The 16,785-nt window shown below is 40.4% G+C and overlaps 1 protein-coding gene across 1 annotated transcript in view; it reads left to right on the top strand.

Moving 5' to 3' along the window:
• The window catches only part of NEB (nebulin), a 424,680-nt gene that overhangs the window by 395,334 nt on the left and 12,561 nt on the right, over positions 1–16,785 (top strand). The window contains 5 exon segments of the mRNA XM_030209286.1: positions 4,062–4,154; positions 5,537–5,629; positions 6,009–6,101; positions 7,131–7,238; positions 10,415–10,598. Coding sequence (XP_030065146.1) covers positions 4,062–4,154; positions 5,537–5,629; positions 6,009–6,101; positions 7,131–7,238; positions 10,415–10,598 — 571 coding nt within the window.

Below are 16,785 nucleotides of genomic sequence, written 5' to 3' on the forward strand. Positions count from 1 at the left end.
CTAATCAGATAACAGAGCTCTCAGCACCTCCTAAATAGGAGGCAGTAAGTGCTCCCACATTAATTCATTGTAGTTACCATGCGCTAATGGAATATTAGTGCATGACCTGCAATTCAAACATGAGAAAGAGCCCTAAAAAATGCCATGTTCATTCTGGGTTTAGCACCGGAGTTAACCTGAGCTAAAACCAGACTGTGTCACAATTTAATAAAACAACCCTGTGTGTTTATAAAACAGGCTAAAAGTAAGTGCCTGACCTAATAACCTAGACGTCCTGTCATAAAATTACCCTCTACAAGGCTAATGCCTCAAATAGCACTAACTCCCCTCACAATGCCTTTCGCTGACAGCGTGTCCATTGTGGATTATTTTTTAGCACTAGGGGTTCAGCTAACATGTCTACTGAAGATTCTAAGTCCCTGAATCCATCTATTTTTTTTTCTTCTAGAGTAGAACAAAAAGACAAATTAGGATGCATGTCTGCCAAGTGAGACACTAAGACAGTGTCATAAAGGAATAGGAATAAGACATGAACCCTCTCGGATATTAGATGTTATAAAAATACAGTGTTGTATTTATTGTTATTCTTTTCGAACTTTTTCTTATCTCAGGTTTTATACAAAGATAGTTTGGGGATAGGAACCCAACTCCAGTGACTCCAGAGATGGAGAGAGTCAAACGCAATCAAGAGAACATTAGCTCGGTATTTCACTTGAGAAACAAAATTAACACTGCAAAACAATTTTTTTCCTAATGACAAGAATTACATGCTAACCAAGAAAAGGTGTTTTGTAATAGGGGTGAGATAATATTAACACCAGATTACTGTCTCTTTAAAAAGAACAGCAGTAAGGTAAATCCAGTACTGCTTCGCTGACCATTTTAGGTAGCCTCCTTTCTCTATAACATCAAATTTTTCTTGGGTTTCAAGGTATTGTTAATGAATATACATTGGGTGGGCTGCCATGCAAACCTCTTATGTGTATTCATTAGGAATATCTTGAATACCCAAGTAAATTGATGCCATAGAGACAGAAAGTTGCCTAAGTCTGACAGCAAAGTTGCCCACCCATATTGCAGGGGTGGGCAGCCTCGTCCTCAAGGGCTGTAACCCAGTCAGATCTTCAGGAATGCCCCAATGAATATACATAAGATCTGTTTGCATGCACTTCCTCCATTGTATGCAGATAGATCTCATACATATTCCTTGGGGAAATCCTGAAAACCCGACTGGGTTGTGGGCCTCGCTGACCAAGGTTGCCCACCCTGCCCTATTTTATTTATGGATGTATAGTTCTGCTTTTCTTAAAGAAATGCTGACCCCAAGCCCATGCAACTTGATTGTTGGCTCCGCCTATCTCTTGTGACATTGAGGTATCTGGTCACCTCAATGTAAGCTGGCCATGACTGGCAATATTGAGTGGTTATTGTTTAGACTGTTGATGCACAAATATATTTTAATGCATTCAACTTTGAATGTTTCTTTTAAAAGAGACAATAACCATATTTACTGAACTTTCCCATCTTGCATAATGAGGAAAAAACAGTATTGCATGTTCAGTAAATTGATTTGGGGGTTTTTATTCACCATACCCAGTCCATTAACATCAGCATTCCTATAGAAAACAACCACGCTGCTTTAGTCATTTCGATTAGCTAACATCTTTTCAATATCAGCTCAAGGTGAGTTACATTCAGGTACTCTAGGTATTTCCATCCCCAAAGGGCTTCAAATCTATTGGGCCATTCTGCTAAAGGACATTAAGCACTCACAGTTCTAGGTGAGTTCCCACCTGGATAATTCCCACTGGACAGTTCTCACCCACCAATTCCCCTCTAGATAATTGTCATCTAGGCCAATTTCCCCCTAAGTAATTCTCACCCATCCGGCAAGGACAATTCCCCTCCATATTTCAGGAAGCAGGTAAAAGCTTGGCTCTTCAACCAGGCCTTTAATGGAAGAAGTAACTAGTCTCACACACACACATACACACACAAGGAGCGACATAGACTGCACATACTGCAGCAGGACATATTTATCCACTCCTATCCTGAGATGATATTTAATCATCTGTCTCACCTCATGTGCAACTTTCTTTAAATTACTTCCCTTATTTTCTAACTCCTCTTACTCTCTTACCTATTTATATGTTCTATCTTTGCTTATACCCTACACTGTCTATGAAAATGTTTTATTACGTATCGTGTTGACATTGTAAGTAGTATACTATCATACTTTGTATTCTTATTTGAATTATTTTTACTACTGTGATTGTCTATTGTTTATGTTTGATTTATTCTTACTACACCACCTTGAGTGAATTCCTTCAAAAATGTGGTAAATAAATCCTAATAAATAAATATTTGCTAAATATACTTCTACACAGTGTAAATCTATGGAAAAAAAGAATGTTACCTATTTAAATATTGCAAACATATATCCAACTATGAATACTCAATTATAAATAAATATCAAGTTACAAATCAACTCTTAGGCCAATAATTTAACATATGTACTAAAAAGTAAGATTATGAGTTATACCTTGGCAACTTTAATGTTAAAAAAATATAGGAGACAATATAGGTGCAAAACCTGCAGGGGATATCCTAATCAAGCCATAAAAAATGTAAGCAGTAGCACGGACTAAGCTATAATATCAGGTGGGAATTTACTGCAGGTAGGAGTTGACACCTCAAAGTGGGAAATGGGTCAGAGAGGATTTGACCTAGATGGCAATTGTCAAGAGGGTAATTGGTGAGGGGGAATTGTCCAGGTGGTTACTTGCCAGATGCCGTGGTTAGCACCCAAAACAGTCTACTGCAAGACCACATAAGGGATTTTGTGGTAGTTTGCCTATTCCCATGCATTATATTCTTATGCACCTTATCTGCATCTATATTCTGAAATTCTTATTCTATTAATGTGAATGTTGTTGTAACATTTTGTAAGCCACATTGAGTCTGCAAATGGGTGGGAAAATGTGGGATACAAGTGCAGCAAATAAATAAATAAACCGCATTTTACTGAATTTGTCAGGGGTGTGGCATGGGTAGAGAGTGGACGTGGAAGCATTAGCCAACTAGTGTGTTACACTTACTGTGCACTAACTGGCTAATGCAGAGTTAAATAGGGGGCAGTAAGTGCTCCCATGCAAATCAGAGCAGTTACACATATAATCTGAATCTTAATGCACTGCCTGCGATAAAAAAAATAGTAGGAATGCCTCTTCCTGATGCAACTTTAGGTTTGGGCTTGCTATGCATTCAAATCCTGTGTTATAGTACATTAAGCCCAAAACTTAACACTTTTTTCTGTAGAAGGGGTCTCTGAGTTTGTACCTGAGGCAGTGAGTGTTAAGTGACTTGCCCATAATCAGAAGGAGCAGCAGTGGGATTTGAACCTGATTTTGCTGGCAGTCATGCTGGTGCTCTACCACTAGGCTGGTGCTCCACTCCACTTTTGTCTTCTAGGGCATTATTCTCCCGAGAAACCACTAGGTGCAATGACTGTTGAGATTTTTCTGCTTGGGGGAGAGGGGAAGAAGTCAGTTTTCATTTTCTGATATCACTTTCTTTCCAACTGAGGTTTTCAACTTTTGGAAACAATATATAAAATACTTTATATGAATACAACTCACAGATGTCTTTCTGTGGTGCAATGCTGGTTATTTTCTATGTATTTCTTCTATTAGCATATTTGCACGTAAACGAAATCTTTCCCCTGAACCACTGCTACTTCAGCTATGTAGTTTTATAACTGAACAATTAAGTGTATACTGTGCATTTTTGGCATTTATTCCTGCTTCCTGGTTTTGATTGATTATTCCCTTTACCTATCCTATCTAAAATCCCTGTTTCCTGTTTTTAATACCCATGGTTTTATTTGCTAACAGTCCTTTGTGTTCACGGTTTTATCTGAGTTTGAACTTGTTTTGTAATGAAATATTTTTGTAACTTTTTATACTTATATTTTTTTGCAGTTAATTTACCTTTTTACAATTAAAAATACTGATTTTTTTTTAGATTTTATTGTGATTTTGCAGACTTCTTATATTTCTCAGGTTTTATACAAAGAGAGTTTGGGGCAAGCAACCCCAACCCCAGTCACTCCAGAGATGGAGCGAGTCAAGCGCAATCAAGATAACATTAGCTCGGTACATTCTTTAAATAAATATGCACTAATTTTGTATTTATTTTTAAGTCTACTATATGGCTTCTTTGCAAAGCCACTCTAGCGATTCCCATGTAGTAAATGTGGCAAAGCCTATCCAATTCCTATGGGCTTTGTCGCATTTTGCCGCACCGGAATCGCAAACGCAGCTTTGCAAAAAAAAAAAAAGCCCTTAGTCTCAAGCTTTTTGATTTTGTAATTTTTGCTGTTATTTTTTCAAGGGTGAGCAATTGGGCATGTGGAAGAAGAGTCCCATATTTCTTGCTTTAAAAGAAAGCTCTTCTACTATTTCCCTCATTCTTAATGCATACTCCTAACTATTCTAGTGGCAATTTAACAGATATTCTGAGTCAGTGTACATGTTTTTGAACTTCCAGTGATCAGCTCAGCAAGGGAAAAAAAAAAGATTCAGGGAGTAAAGCTCTGATTTTAGAACTCTAGAATTCTTCATTTTCCATGCTCCAGCCCTCCATGGGTCATTTTTCCTTCTCTTCCAGCTCTCCAAAGCAGTTCAGGGACCTCTTAATATCAGAGTAAGAGGAGAGAGTACTATTTAACCGTTTTCCTTTAAATATTTTTCCTTTTTTTAAAATGTTCAGATCAAGTCCCTAAACATACCTGGATCAATAATATTTAAAAGCACTTTTGCATTCAATTATGGGTGCTAACTGAATAAATGCTTGAAAGAAGTTCCCACTGGTCAGCAAATACATTTTGTATGTGCTAGTCGGTGTATGGCCAGAATTTATCAATTTAAGGGGGCCAGGAGCATTCTCAGAGTGGGGCCAAAAGTTATGAACACAGCAATAATATTCAGATACTGTCTTTTTCTGTTAAAGTGGTTTACATAAACTGTAGTCAAGACTTTAAGGGTTACATTTTATAAATGGCATCACGGCATGCAAATCTCTCTCATGAGTGTTCATTGTGGGTATCCTGAAAACCTGACTGGTTGGGGTGCCTCCAGGACCAGGTTTGGGAGCCAGTGTCCTAAACGTTTCTTAGGCTAGACATCCATGATGGGACATTTTTCTAATTTCTTTTATCGAAGGGAGGTCATGCAAACTGAGGGTACCCTCCTTCTTGTTCATTACTTTGAGCCACAAACCACAACCATATGTAAACAATAGTTTTTATCCTGGGAGCTGCAGGAGTCTCTTCCAAATCAGAGCCTACAAAATAGAACTGAGCTCGAGTCTAGTTAAGGGCTTAAAACTTTTAAGAACTGAGGGAATATAGTCTTCTTTTTCCTTATCATCATTATCTGAGACCATTTCCCACTCTTACAGCGGATAATGTTTTGCAAATCTACACACCAGATTGTTTTCTTTTTTTTTCTGATTCAGATACTTTTCTGTGACACAGGTTTTGTATAAAGAGAGTTTGGGGAAAGCCACATCAACCCCTGTCACTCCTGAGATGGAGCGAGTTAAACGCAATCAAGAAAACATTAGTGTGGTATTCGGCTTAAACAAGCAATTCCTTCCCTTGTAACACGTCTTCACCCTATTCTTCTACTTCTAATTTTATCCTGAATTTTTAAATGTGTCTTCAATTATTTTGGTTTTTCCATTTTTTTTTTTTAAAATATAATCTTCATTGCTTTTGATTTTGAACCTTTAAAATCCCATATTTTTTATTTGAAATTGTTGTTTGGGTTTTTGTTTTTTTAATCTTTGGACTATCCCAAGTGTGTTATCCTTAGTGCTTCATCAAATAACCTTTTTGTTGTTGCCTCCTAAAAAAAAAAAATGAGTGGTCTTAACACCCTGTTAAACCCTGATCCATTCATGACATTCTTCTCAATGATTTCTGGATACTTCTTTGTATCCCATAGGTTTCATACAGAGAGGACATGGGAAAAGCAACTCCAGCTCCTGTCACTCCAGAGATGGAGAGAGTCAAACGCAATCAAGAAAACATTAGCTCGGTATCTGCTAGGAAACAATAAAATTTTCCTTAAAATAACATTTTAACATCATACAAATATGTTTCCTTTTCCTATTTAACTAAAATTTAATCTCACTCTTAATATTGTTATCATAATTTAAATCATAAATATCTCTCTCACACACTAAGATGCACCTCTTAAAGCTTCCTTTCCCATTCTGACCCTGTGCTGTGAGCGTTCACCTCCCTGTAATACTACAGCCACCTGGAATTTATTTCTTCTAATAGGATCTCTCAAATCCCTTTGCTAACAGTTTAATCCTTGTCATAATCTATAGCTATGTGTGCGTGTCAGGTATGTGTGGGACAAGCATACTTCATGCAAAGAGTGAATTCTTACTTTTAACTCAGATGCAGGGGTTCTCAGCCTAGTCCTTAGGAAACACCTAGCCAGTCAGGTTTTCAGGACATCCACAATGAATATGCATGAGATTGATTGGCATAAAATGGAGGTAATGCATGCAAATTTATCTCATGCATAGTCACTGTGGATATCTTGAAAACTTGACTGGCTAGGTGTGTCCTGAGGACTCGGTTGAGAAACTCTGTTTTTAATGCAATGGACTCCATGCCACATAAACATCAAAAGTTATATGCACAACTTGCAGCATTTCCAGGATCAGCGCCGTGGAACAGTTTACTAGATTTCAGTTTCACTGATTTGACATCTTTTCTAACATTCTTCAAGGTTCCATAAGACACTGTATAAAATAAATGTAACTTTTCAGCAAAGTTAAGTATGAAGAAGGTTGTGAGTGTGAATATGCCTGGCTCTAACAGGTACGCCTCATATCAAACTTCCTTGGACAGTAAAAATGGTTCTGAACGTATAAAAGGCAGCAGCAATTCAAGGTTGGTAAAAGTCGATGGCTTCAGCTTTGTCATTGTCTGTTTGCTCCTCCTTCCTTTCCTATCACATTTGTTAGTGCTATGCCTCCTTTGCATGTCTCTAAGGAATGAGAGGCAACCATACACCATCCCACTGAATCCCCTCTCTCTCATTTGTCAGGTTCTTTATTCAGACAGCTTCCGGAAGCAAGTGCAGGGCAAGGCTGCCTTTGTCCTAGATACACCAGAAATGAGGAGGGTTCGACAAACTCAACGCAATATCTCAACGGTAATTCACTATTTGTACTGTATTTCTTCATCAACAATGCTATTAATCCTGAGGATAATTTGTACTGACTAATATCTATCTTTAAATACCAAAGGCTGGTGTAAGGAAAACCCAAGTAGATTGTGAGTTATGATCGGTGCTGATATGAAATAACAAAGGGGTCCTTGTACTAAGCTGTGGGAAAGATGGCCCTGCGGGAGCGGCGGGGACCATTTTTCTCGCATGCTAGGGCCCTTTTTACCGCAGTGAGTAAAAAGCCCAAAAATGGCCATGTGATAACTCTTACTGTGTGGCCATGTGGTGGCAAGAGCTCCCACGGTAACCCAGCAGTAACCGGGCAGCACACGGTGATGGCCAATTACTGCCAGGTTAGTGCCATGCTAGAAAAGAAATTTCCAGCATGCCAGAAATGGCGAACACTCAAACCAAAACTACCGGTGGTAGTTCCGATATAGTGTGTGGTAAACCCGCACTGGACTTACTGATGCTTTGTAAAAGGGCTCCAAAGTATTATACATAAGAACATCATTTTCAGTGGAAAGGAAGTCCTAGAACAGCTAGGTCTTAGAATCACTGTCCACATAGCTTTATCTATTAAAGCAGTCCACATAAATTGTAGTATAAATGCATAAGTTATCTGTTTTAGTTTAGGAGTCAGGACCACATATTCAATGATTCAACTTTAACTGGAGAGGCTGGCTGAACGGCCACTTAAAGGTATCCGTATACCTTATCTCAATAACTTTAAGCAGCAGATACCCTACTGAATATTAACCCCATCATGCTAAAAGGAAAGTGGTATTATTGCCGTGTTAGTTCGTTTGGATACATAAACACAACTTACTCCAGGCCAATGCTACAATATGCTTCTCAAGTTTCATTACGTGGTCATAAATGCTCAACTTCTGGTTTGATGTTTTCCAGCACCACATAGAGGAAGAGATTCTATATATGGTGCCTAAAAAAACTGGTGTGGAAATTGGCCAACTAAGAGTGTTCTATAAGCAGTGCCTAGATTTAGGCATGGTATATAGAATACGTTTAGTTGATATCTCAGCGCCTAAAAATGCACACCTCCATTTACAACAAATACAAACATGGCGTAAATTCCGGCACCTAGATTTAGGCGCACTGGGCCATATTCTATAACTGGGCCATCTTTTATAAATTTCAGAATGCCCACAACATGCCCATTTCCCCGCCCATAACATGCCCCTTTTGCCTGCGTGCATTAGAAGTTAGTCGCACTGCATTATAGAATGCACTTAGCTAGTATGCATGTAAATTCTAATTATTGCCAATTAGTGTTTATTATTGCTTCTTAAGAGCTGCTATCAATACTGATTAGATTATAAGCCAATTAAGTTACGTGCATTGTTTTAGAATATGCTTGGATTTTGGTGCAGATCTCTAGGCGCGCTATATAGAATCCAGGGGAGAATGTGCCAATATCCTATATAATAATTCTCACCTCCAACATTCTAATGTGCCTGGGACCGTGCCTCCCTCGGAGGTGGTCTGCTAGGCAGGCATGCACTGACGTCAGTGACAGCTGATTCCAAAGCAAGGGGAGGAGTAGGGAAACACGCGAAGCGTGTTTACCTACTCCTCCACCTGCCTGGGAATCAGCTGTCACTGCGCTGCTCCCGGCCACTTCGGAGCAAGTGGCAGGGAGCGGGGCAACACAGACCCCACCCTCGCCGCATCACCAACCCGCCCCCCCACCCAACAAGCATGAACACCCCCTGTCCCCTCACGCAACCCCCACTGAGTTCCACACTCCGCCCTCCCTCCGATTTCACCACCCCCCGTGAACCTGTCGACCCCCCTTTCCCGCCAAAAACAGTCTCCCGCCACCGTGGAGTACCTGTGCTGACGGGGGACCCCAACCCCCGTCAGCTGAAAGTCCTGTGCTGGCCTTCGCGGCGTGCTTCTTCAATGATCTTCTGTTGAAGTTCCTCTGCGTGCGTGTGACATCAGACACACGCAGAGGAACTTCAACAGAAGATCATTGAGGAAGCAACGCCGCAAAGACCAGCACAGGACTTCGGCTGACGGGGGTTGGGGTGCCCCGTCAGCACAGGTACTCCACAGCAGCGGGGGACGGTTTTCGGCGGGAAAGGGGGGTCGACAGAGTCGCGGAAGGGGGGTACAGGGGTCCATAAAGCACGGGGGGTGTTGAAATCGGAGGGAGGGCAGAGTCTGGAACAGCGAGGGAGGGTGGGGATGGCCTTGCTAGCGCCCGTTTCCTTCCCTTAAGAAATGGGCCTTTTTTTACTAGTTTATAATAAAGTACAGCATATGTTTGCCAGCTGAAAAAATAAAGGTGTCAATATCCATAGGAGTAAATAGGGTAGGAGCAGTTCCTAACTGGCTATCTCACACTGACCAGGTCTAGCACAGATATTCAGCGGCATGTAACTGGAGAGTGGATGGTGCTGGGGCATTCAGAGCACATATTCAGTGACAGTTAGTGCCAGGGTGGTCCATGGGCAGAGTCAAAAGGTTATCTGGACACCAATGATACTTAGTGCCAGCGCAAGTTGGATTGGACAAAAGGATGGTCACCAAGACCCAATATTCAATGCCAATATCCAGGTATAGCATTTAAAAAATGATGACAGCTGGACTCAGTATGGGGGATGGGGGTGGAGTTTGAACTTTTAACAGTTTATAAAATCTTGCAACACAAGAAAAAAAAAACTAAGGAAGACTTCTTGTATACTTATATTGATTTGTGGTACATCAAATGTGAAGCATGAACTATGAACTAAATATTTAGATATTGCATGAAGATATTGGCATGCACATGCTTGTCTGGAGAAAATATCTTTATAAAAAATCTTTAGATCATTTTTAAAGCAGTGAGAAAGATTTGCATACAATAGGTCTCCAATGCATGCATATTCATTGCAGTAATTCTGAGAAGCTCTGTTTTAAAGAACCCATCTATGAATTATTATAGCCTACAAAGAATCCAGTTTTCTCCCAGACCAATTTTACTAGATTTCTCTCGGAACTCTATGCTCCTAGATTTATTATTCAGTTAACAATTCATGACGAGTTGGAAGTTCATGCAAGCAAAATCTCAATTACATAATCTATAAAACTTATATATATACTCAAATTTTCCTAATAATAAAATAATGGAACTCTTTGTTGTATTTTTCTTGAAGGTAAAATACCATGAGGACTTTGAAAAACACAAAGGCAGCTTCACACCTGTAGTTACCGACCCCATCACAGAGCGAGTGAAGAAGAACATGCAAGATTTCAGTGACATTAATTACCGTGGCATCCAACGGCGAGTGGTGGAAATGGAGAGAAAGAGAGCTGACCAGGATCAAGAGACTGGCACAGGTATTCCCACTGAACGCCACAAATGAAGAACTCAATTCTATTTTATATTCATATTTACATTTCAATGATATTTCAGAATATAATATAAATGACTGACTACCCTAGGTAAACCTTCAGCCATGTTCCCCCCCCCACCCCCACTCCCAGGAGTGGCTCAAGGTCCTCCAACCCCTCCACCCATAGTTTCAGTATCTTCTCATCCCCACTCTGTGGCTCCAGGTTGCTAGCATCTCCCCTTCCCCCCTGGTGGCCAGCATCCCCCCTCCCCCATCATAGTAAACATTTTGGGACTAACTGCAATAGATGAAGAATTTAATTACAATGCTTTCTCATGAAAGGGGTTCCATAACCAGTGCTGGCTACAGCATAAAGGGTTTTTTTTTTAAACTGGTACCCAGTTATTTTGAGAGTGCTCTCCTCCCTGTCCCCTGCCCCCCCCCCCCCCCCAAATTTTAGACCATCATCTCTTTCCCTTCCATCCACCCTTGTGCAGGATTGTCTTATCACCTCAGATCAACCAAAAAGGTAGACTCAGTCCTAGTTTTATTTTCCCCCCTGACATTAGAAAATCACTACAAATCCATGGGTGATTCAATGGGGGGAAAAGTAGAATTGGATCAGCCTATTCAATTGATCTTAGATAAGATGGAAGCACTAGCTTAGCACAATCAAACTCACCCATAACTTGCATGAACCTCCCTGCTCCCAACCCATACAACTATCAATATCCATCCCTCTCAACTATTCTTTTCACAAATTCTCTCTCTCTCAACAAGTACCCTCCCCTCCCCAACACCCCAGCATGATCTTCTTTCATCCCTCAGCATAACACGCTCTTCTCTACCTACATGATCCTCTCCCTCTGGCCAGCAGGAGAACATGCTTTATAGCATGGTTTCAGTTGAAAAGCATGGTGCCAGCAAATTCTGTGAGTCCTCAGGCATCATGCATTCAAACTGCCAAAGTGAAGCCAGTTGGCAGAGGAAGCAGAAGTGGCACATGAAGAATCATTTTTTTTCCTTACTAGGCAAAGGGAAGAAGCTGAGGATCACGTTAGGGTGGGGGTTCTCAACCCAATCGTCAGGTCCCAGTCAGGTTTTCAGGATATCCATAATGAATATGCATAAGTTAGATTTGCATACCAAGGAGGCAGTGTATGCAGAATTATCTTTGTATATTCATTATGGGTATCCTGAAAACTTGACTGGCTAGGTGCATCCTGAGGACTGGATTGAGAACCTCTGCATTAGAACATGGGGTAAGTAATGTCCCACCATCTCCCTCCCTATGGTACCAGGCCAGTCCATAACTAACTGGTGTTATTCTGCCCATGACCTGACCTTAATGCAGGATAAATGAGACAGTGGACTGTGCTCTCAAAGCTCAAGTAGGAAGTGTCAAAGACATTACAATTTTCATTTGACTTAGGCAAAAAAGACTTCCCCCCCCCCCCCCCCCTCAAGATGATGAGGGTATCATCAAACCCTGTACGAAAGCTTTATGTTACATAAGAACATAAGAGTAGCCATACTGGCTCAGACAAATGGTCCATCTAGCCCAGTATCCTGTTTCCAAACAGTGGTCAAGCCAGGTCACAAGTACCTGGCAGAAACCCAATAAACAGCAACATTCCATGCTACCAATCCTGGGGCAAGCAGTTGCTTCCCCATGTCTGTCTCAATAGCAGACTAACACTTTGGTTCATCTCTTTCTCTCTAAAATTGCTGCAGTACAATCCCTTTTCTTTTTACTGGTTGGGAACTCCATTAGATCAGTAGCAATTACTTGTACGTGGACAAATTATACTTTACCATCTCTATCCTCTCTGTTCAAAACAATATCTAGCATACATGGTATGACATGTGCCCTGGATCCCCTTCCATCTAGCTGGCTTCATGACCCATTAGCCCTTATAATAATGAATCATAGCCTTTCTACAGGGTCAGTGCTAGTTCACTAGAGTCGGGCAGGTGTCTGATGAACTTAAAAAAAAAAAAGACCAATGATCCATCTAGCCCAGTATCCTGTTTCCAAACAGTGGTCAAGCAGGTCACAAGTACCTGGCAGGAACCCTTTAATCCTAGCTAATTAATTGGCCCAATTCAAACACGTTTTCTTTCTAAGATGCTTGAGAAGATTGAATTTTATTTATTTATTTATTTTGCAACTATCTGATCATGTAGAATCTATTTCTACATGATCCATGTCAGTCCGATTTTCAAATTGGAGACAACACCTAACCCATTCTGACATTTCTTCTGAGTGAAATCCACACAAAGCTGGATAAAGGCTTTGCTGCCTTAATAATATCACTTGACTTGAAAGCAGCTTTTGATACCATGAACCATTCATTGCTTCTCTATGGACTAAAATTCCTCGGAATCTCTAGACTGGAGTTAGACTGGTTCACATCATTATTGTATGATCATTCTAAAATCATCATATGGTAATTCTTCTGATATCTCTCTTCTGGCATCCCAAAAGGATCAATTTTGTTCCTTTACCATTTAATATTTTCTTAAGTTTATGTTTATTAAAACAATTTGGTTTACAGCCTAGCTAATAAAGATCAAGGTGATTAACATAATAATAGAATCATATAATTCAAATAGAAAGGAACTCCATTAATTAAAAGTAAAGACCTATCCACAGTCACTCAAGATATCCATAATATACACCAGGCTATTGTCTTCACAAATACGAAAACTTAATAGATTCTATGTTTCTCCTGTTCTATAAATTAAAAGCCTATCTAAAATAAAAAGGTTTTAACATAACCTTAAACTTTGATAGGTTCATTTCTGTGCATATTTCTCTGTGAATCATGTTCCATAGCGAGAGTGCCAAACAAGAAAAAGCCCTTTCTCTTGTCCACTGTCCTCTAATTTTAACTCTAGAGGGTACCACCATCCTCGAGTCTTGTAATGAGCCGAGTACCTTTCCTGGAATATAAGTTATAGTCAAACTATTTAAATATGATGGTTTTAAACCATAAAAGGCTTTATGAGATAAAACTAAAATCTTAAACAAAATTCTATATTTAATTGGCAACCAATGATAGCGAATAAACAGTGAGGTTACATGATCAAATTTTTGTTTATTACCTACAAGTTTAATTGCAGCGTTTTGTAATGTTTGGAGCTGTTTTAACTTACTGACATACCTCCATATCACTTTATTTATCTATCCATCAAATAGAAACATAGAAACATGACGGCAGATAAAGGCCAAATGACCCATCCAGTCTGCCCATCCTCTGTAACCCCCAATTCTATCTGTTCCTAAGCGATCCCACATGCTTATCCCATGCCTTTTTAAATTCTGGAACAGTCCTAGACTCCACCACCTCCACCGGGAGGCCATTCCATGTCTCCACCACCCTTTCTGTGAAATAATACTTCCTTAGGTTAATCGGAAGCCTATTCCCTCTTAACTTTGTCATATGCCCCCTCATTCCAGAGCTCTCCTTCATTAGAAAAGGCTCTCTTCCTGTACATAAATGCCCTTGAGATATTTAAACGTTTCTATCATGTCTCCTCTCTCCCTCCTCTCTTCCAGCGTATACATGTTGAGGTTCATAAGCTGTCCCTATCATTTTTGCATTCAAGACCACTTACTAATTTTGTAGCCACCCTCTGGACCGACTCCATCCTGTTTATATCTTTCCGTAGGTGCGGTCTCCAGAACTGCATGCAGTATTCCAAATGGGGCCTCACCAGAGACAACGGCACTATCACCTCCTTTTTCCTGCTGGTCATGCCTCTCTTTATGCACCCAAGCATCCTTCTGGCTTTGGCCGTCGCTTTTTCTACCTGTTTGAAAGCTTTAAGGTCATCAGACACAATCACCCTCAAGTCCCTCTCTTCCTTCGCACACTGAAGCACTTCACCCCCTATACTGTAAAGTTCCCTCGGATTTTTGCGACCCAAGTGCATGACCCTGCATTTTTTGGGATTAAACCTTAGTTGCCAAATATCGGTCCATTCCTCCAGCTTCGCTAGGTCCTTCCTCATGTCATTCACAACCTTCAGGGTGTCCACCCTGTTGCAGAGTTTAGTATCATCCGCAAAGAGACAAACCTTACCAGACAGCCCCTCCGCAATATTGCTCAAAAAGACATTAAAAAGAGCCGGCCCTAGGACCGATACCTGCGATACTCCACTGACGACATCCTTTTCTTCAAAGCAAGCTCCATTTACCACTACCACTACCACCTTTCGCTTTCTTTGGTCCAATTTTCTGGCTGTGATGGCAGTTTTGGTCATTGTTCCATCCTGTTTTGTAGATGTTTCTAGCTCTTCTACCTCCAGGGCTGTGAACCGATTCTTTAGCTGAATAGAAAGTGGAGTTGGAGGATTCATCTTGTGGGACTTGGTGACCTGCTTCCAGCTGTGTTCTGTCTGCCCAAGATCTTCTCTCACTTTGCTGGAAGTGGTAATCTAGAGTTGATAAGTATTACTAAATATCAGAAACTTTCAACAGGCTGAATGGGATGCCCAAACAAAACAGGTGCCAAAACAGTGGGCCCATCATATAATCCTTTAAGCCAACAGACTCTGGTCCTTTGAACATTCAAAACTAACTGATGATCAAACAGCCAATTGGATACTACATCCAACCCAGATTGTAATCTTGAAATATCCATTTTTATGAGGATTAATCCATGATCAAAATGTCTGCATAACAAAAAACACTAAAACCCAAACTTTGATTTAAAGTCAACAAGGGACTTAAAAATATATTGAACATCATCAGGGATAATGCCAAACCTTGTGGCACTCCACAATCAAACTGAAGTACTGATGAAAGTAGGGAGTTCGATGAAATCTGAAAAGCTCTTCGACTCAAAAATGAATTAAACCACTTAAAAATAACTCCTGTAATGCCTATATCCCTCAAACTTTTCAATAATAAAAAAAATAATCAATTAATTCAAATGCTGAAGATAAGAACATAAGAGTAGCCATAATGGGTCAGACCACTGGTCCATCTAGCCCAGTATCCTGTTTTCCAAACAGTGGCCAAGCCAGGTCTCAAGTACCTGGCAGAAACCCAAATCATGGCAACACGCCATACTACAAATCCCAGGGCAAGCAGTTGCTTCCCATGTCTGTCTCAATAGCAGACTATGAACTTTTTGTCCAGGAATTTGTCCAAACCTTTTTTAAACCCAGATACACTAACCGCTGTTACCACCTCCTCCAGCAAAGAGTTCCAGAGCTTAACTATTTGTTGAGTGAAAAAATATTTCCCCCTATTTGTTTTAAAAAGTATTTCCATGTAACTTCCTCAAGTGTCTCCTAGTCTTTGTACTTTTGGAATGAGTAAATAATCGATTTACTTCTACTCGTTCTACACCACTCAGGATTTTGTAGACCTCAATCATATCTCCCCTTTTTAGTCTTTCCTCATACGAGAGGAGTTCCATCCCCTTAATCATTTTAGTCTCTCTTTTTTGAACCTTTTCTAATTCTGCTATATCTTTTTTGAGATACGGCAAACAGAACCGAATGCAATACTCAAGGTGCGGACGCACCATGGAACGATACAAAGGCATTATAGTATTTTCAGTCTTATTCACCATCCCTTTCCTAATAATTCCTAGCATCCTGTTTGGTTTTTTGACCGCTGTCACACACTGAGCAGAAGATTTCAGTGTATTATCTACAACAACACCCAGATCTTTTTCTTGAGCACTGACCCCCAAGATGGATCCTAGCATCAGGTAACTGTGATTCGGATTATTCTTCCCAATGTGCATCACCATGCATTTGTCCACATTAAATTTCATCTGATATTTGAACGCCCAGTGTGCCAATTTCTTAAGGTCTTCCTGCAATATTTCACAGTCCGAATGTGTTTTAACAACCTTGAATAGTTTTGTATCATCTGCAAATTTGATCACCTCACTCATTGTTCTGATTTCCATATCATTTATAAATATGTTAAATTGGATAAGAAATCTATGGGGTGATCCAAGATGGCGGCGTAGTGAGTCACTGTACCAGTTGTCCTCAGAAAACGCTCTGAATCGCGGCTTAGGAGGAATCTGAAACCCTCGCAAGATGGGGAAAAGGAGGGAAAGTGAGAGAAGTTCCCTCAACTCCCACTGGAACTCACCCTCCGCTGGAGCGATATGGGGTTAAGACGGGACCTAGACAATCTTCTCCCACTACCGGTGCCGATA

This window comes from Microcaecilia unicolor, chromosome 7 (genome assembly GCF_901765095.1).
Source record: "Microcaecilia unicolor chromosome 7, aMicUni1.1, whole genome shotgun sequence".
Lineage (NCBI taxonomy): Eukaryota > Metazoa > Chordata > Amphibia > Gymnophiona > Siphonopidae > Microcaecilia > Microcaecilia unicolor.